Source organism: Sardina pilchardus, chromosome 16, assembly GCF_963854185.1.
Source record: "Sardina pilchardus chromosome 16, fSarPil1.1, whole genome shotgun sequence".
Lineage (NCBI taxonomy): Eukaryota > Metazoa > Chordata > Actinopteri > Clupeiformes > Clupeidae > Sardina > Sardina pilchardus.
The window spans coordinates 5,079,632-5,084,449 of NC_085009.1; the positions used below are offsets into that span (position 1 = coordinate 5,079,632).

General features: G+C 44.0%; 1 protein-coding gene across 1 annotated transcript; it reads right to left on the reverse strand.

Moving 5' to 3' along the window:
* Positions 1-233: 233 nt before the first annotated feature.
* On the reverse strand, positions 234-1,046 carry LOC134060507 (E3 ubiquitin-protein ligase RNF38-like). The gene has a single exon (XM_062517238.1). It carries the CDS (start codon positions 1,044-1,046, stop codon positions 234-236), a length of 813 nt encoding a protein of 270 aa, XP_062373222.1.
* Between the last annotated feature and the right edge of the window lie 3,772 nt (positions 1,047-4,818).

Consider the following 4,818-nt stretch of genomic DNA (forward strand, 5'->3'; position numbering starts at 1 on the left):
GAAAACATACAGCTCCCTCTTCACACTCGGGGGAGAGAGACTGCCCAAAGTTACACTGTCAGATGGTGGAGTGAGCACACCCAGCATGGCAAAGCCGGGCGTGACATCAGTTTACCGTTTACATCAAATTAGACTGACATTACTAAGCATGAATGAAAAAAGAATAGCAGTGAGAGCATGAGATGAGATTTTATTAAGTCATGACTGAAAGTCCCTCGGTCGCACTTCGTCCCTCAGTTTGCGCTGCTCACTGGGGCTCTGCACATGGGGCAGGTGGGGTTCTGCCGCAGCCACGCGTTCCCACAGGTGCTGTGGAACCTGTGACTGCAGGGCAGAGTCGTGAGCTCCTCTCCCTCCGCATAGCTGGCCAGACAGATCCTACAGTCACTTTGCTCAGTTGCGTTCTCGGGGTTGAAGAGCATGGTGGGGAGGTCGAAAGGGACATTCTGGGGGCGGTTGTTCTGGATCTGCCATATGGTCACTTCTTCGTCCACCAGGTTGAATTCAAATTCAATATAGGGTGGGCCCATATGGGTAACAGAAAAGCTGTCTGGAAGATCCTCTCGATCAGCCGGGAAATCGGTGATAAGGGTCAGAGGTGCAGTACCTTCATCCGTAACAGCAGGAATCTCTCGCCATGGTGGAAGGGGTGACCGTGCTCTCTGCTGGTCTCGTGAGGTCCCTGGCTGTGGGGACCCAACATCATGACTCAGCATGAGGAGGGGGTCAGTGCCTGGTGCTGAGGGGTCTCGTGAGGTCCCTGGTTGTGGGGACCTTCTGCCGCTGGTTGGCACGGAGGACCTGGCTGGTCTAGACCTCTTGGGCCGTAATGAGTCCTCATCCTCAAGAATAACGTCACCCCTCAGGAGAAAGAGGGGTTCGGCTCTCAGCTGGTACTCCAAGTCAGTGTGGCGACTGAAAGTGGTGGCTGTGAAGGTGCCTGGTGCTGAGGGGTCGAAATCCCAGCTCGACACCAGGTAGTAGCTGCTGTTGGGGTAAACGGCTCGGCTAGACTGTCCAGAGGACCGTTTCCTCTTCCTGCCCATTTTTAAGAGCGATGTTTGAAACTGGAAGGCAAAATGTAAAAAAAGATATATTCATTGTTAAGTAAAACTTGAATGATTGTGTTAAATACATGTAGGCTAAATCAGCATTTGTGTGGATGTAGGTCCAATATTTGACATGATAAGCCAGTGTTTTTCAACCTTTTTTGAGCCAAGGCACACTTTATTCATTGAAAAAATCCTGAGGCACACCACCAGCCGAAAATTTTAAATAAAATGAAATTTTATTGAAAATGAAATTAAATAAAAATCTGTAGCCCGCAATAACGATATCAAGTCATTCTTGTCAAAGTGTCTTGAATAGGAATCAAATGAACACAAAGAAAATTATTTCGATTCACTCTTTTTTAGACCACTTAGGTGAAATTGGATAATTTCCCACGGCACACCTAACAATGTGTCACGGCACACTAGTGTGCCACGGCACAGTGGTTGAAAAACACTGTGATAAGCATATCATTATAATTATTATCTTCAAATTAAATCATTAAACTAGATGTACCGCAAAGCGATACACAATATGACCGCCGCTCAGTCCTGCACATTCTCTCCGCAAATATCAATCACGCTTGTGTTTCCATCGCCTACTCCATCCCTACTGCAACTTTTATGTATGTAAATGAGTGTGTGCATGTGTGCGCTTGCTTTTGTGTATGAGTGCTTCTCTGTCTAGTGTGAGTGTGTGTCTGCTTGTGTGTGTGTTTAATGTGTCTCTGAGTATATGTTCACTGTGTTCTCTGCCGTCACTGTCACTCCAATATCAGATAACACACACACACACACACACACACACACAAACACACATACACAGGAACACACTCACACACACACACACTCGCACACACACACACACACACACACACACACACACACACACACAAACACACACACACAGGCACACCCAGAGAGAGAGAGAGAGAAAGAGAGAACACACACAGAATACACACAGATACAGAGAGAGAGAGAGAGAGAGAGAGAGAGAGAGAAAGAAAGAGAACACACACAGAACATGCACATACACACATATACACACATGCAAACACACAGATGGGAACACAGAAACGCACCCACACACTATAGTACATCACACACACACTCACTTCTCAGCTCCGGTGGTCTCACAAAATGTACTCAAAGATGTGTGTGTGTGTGTGTGTGTAGGTGTGTGTGTGTGTGTGTGTGTAAGGGTGTATGTGTGCATGCGTGTGGGCGTGTTTGTGCATGTGTTTGTATAATGTTTTATGTACATGTGTGTATGTAGTGGTGCGTGTGTGTGTAGGTATGCGTGTGTGTGTGTGTATTTATGTGTGTGTGTGTGTGTGTGTGTGTGTGTGTGTGTGTGTGTGTGTGTTCCTGCATGTTTGTTGCACCCAGAGCAACCATTCTCTTTTAAAACATATTTGGAAACTAGCTGATTAAAGGTTTCTAATGGTGTCACTTATATGTTTCTAGGACAAAAACTAGCAGAGATTGAGATGTTTGGAACAGTTTTTCAAATCCCCAGGGGGGGATTTAGACTCCAGATAATACCACCATCTACTGGCCGATGGGTATACAGTCCTGAATGTACACATAAATCCATTTATTTTATAGCCCCCCATGGATGAAATTCCACAAAACTTGGCATACTCCCAGAGGGTGTCAGGTTAATCATACACATGAAATTTGGTGCAGTTCATAACATCTCATCTGAAGATGGGGCAATTAAAGCAATATTACATTGCATTTTCAATTTTTACGATGGGGGGGCAAATCACAAATGACTGGTTATAAGCTAAGTTGATGCAAGCTCTAGAGAACAACATACCATAAACATTTTGTCATCCTCGGTGCCACGGTTCAGGTAGTTATGTAGGAAAAACTGTCATTTTTGGGCTTCGGGCGGGGGCAGCGCGGGGGTGGAGTGACCCCCGGGGACGAAACGTAAATTTTCCATAGAACTCTACTGGGGCTACATGCCCACCAAGTTTCATGCGCTCCGGTGTTACGGTGTCCCGGGAATCGTTGACGAAAAATGACGGGAAAAAAGAATAAAAAAAAAAAAAATAAAAAAAAAACTTTGACAACAACTATATGACCGCTTCGCTAGCTACGCTAGCGGCGGTCATAATTACCTTGCTTATCAGAAGTCCGTAGTTCGCCAAAAAAATTTTGTATGAAAGGTTACAAAAAGTATCAAGAAAGGTATTTGTATAGTGAGCTTGTATCCAGCTGTAAATCACAGTGAGTAAGAGACAAGTGTTTGAAAATGAGATAACAACAATTTTAGAACCTTGTATGTCATAATGACATCACAAAGCTTTTGGTGTTCTATTGGACCAGTGACCAGTGGAAGAGCTCTGTGATGTAGGCATGAGATTCATGAGATTCCACTGAGAACCAAAATAGGGCTTCTTGGTTCACCTGTTTTGTGTAGCCTACCACTTTAAAGGGACATTGTGTAAAATTTCCAATGGTTTGTTACCAAAATCAACATTTCCCATTCATAAATGTGGCCTCATACATGTGTAATTAGCCCTTTTCACGTGATGTCAGACGAAGCGTTGCTGGGTATCCTCCGGCATGTCCAGCCGCCAAATACTACAGAAGAAGAAGAAGAAGTATTCATGGGTTTCATCCATGGAGGTATTATAAGAACTGGAGAGAGGGACTAAGTCCCACCCCCATTCATTTCAATGGCCCATGCTAGGCTAGTTACTTCAGCCAAAAAAGTTTGAAATTGGCCGCAGCCATCTTTGAGAAAATGGCGTTCCATGGGTGTTCATTTCCGTCATCAGCTAGAATGAGCCAATTAGGTTCCACGTTACAATGAGACAACATAGGTACATCGTTGATGAAGATTGGAGAGTGAGAGAAGGTGTTGGTGAACGCGCTCCTATCGTTACAGGCGCAAATGTATTTCATTAGGCTATTTGAGTTGGGATGGTGGTGGAGAAGTTTGCCCCTTGTCTCAAAATCCTATAATGTGATATTCATGTCATGACTCATGATATAATAAACATGGCGAGTCAATATTGAGCAAGAATTCACTTACTGTAGCATACACATAAATATGATCCCCACAGTAAATGCTTTGAACTGACAGTAGCCTAGGATGTTATGTGCGCAATAGGCTGTCTACCCGACGAAAATGACTCTTAATAAGTAGACATGGGATGTAAGAAACATGTGGATACCTGATATGCTATTTGTCCTGCACCCAGTGTGAATTTGCAGCTGAAACCTACATTTGTAGACAGACGAAATGACGCATATTATAGGCTTACCGGTAGAAGCGCACATCCATGTGTTGTGTTTCGAGCAGCATGCATTTTAAGTCTGCTGTCACTGTCGGAAACTTTTGCCGTTATGTAGGTTATGTGACCCCACAACGCTGCGTTGTTGAACTACAGGTAGGAACTGCAGCTGAGCGTTTTAAAATAGTCCTCATAGCCTACACGACAGTGAGTAGGTTAATAATTGGGTCTAGAGAATTGCTTCGCATTTCCTAAAATATCTTATAATAGGCTACCTTGCCAACTCATACATAGTCTAATGCAAATAATAGTAACCTATAAGAACAACATTGGCTTTTTTTATATTCACAAAGCCTGGTATAATGATACAGTAGGCATTAAGTCAAGTATCGGTAACTTAATTCAAGTCGTCAGTCATTTTGTTTAAGTCTTCTGGAATGCGTAATCAACATGGACGCGCGACGAAGCTCGTGCATGCGCTGGTGCCGGATATGTTGCAATCTTGGAACGCCATTTTT

Coding starts and splice junctions, on each gene's coding strand:
- LOC134060507 (XM_062517238.1), bottom strand. CDS start 1,046: ATGGGCAGGAAGAGGAAACGGTCCTCTGGACAGTCTAGCCGAGCCGTT.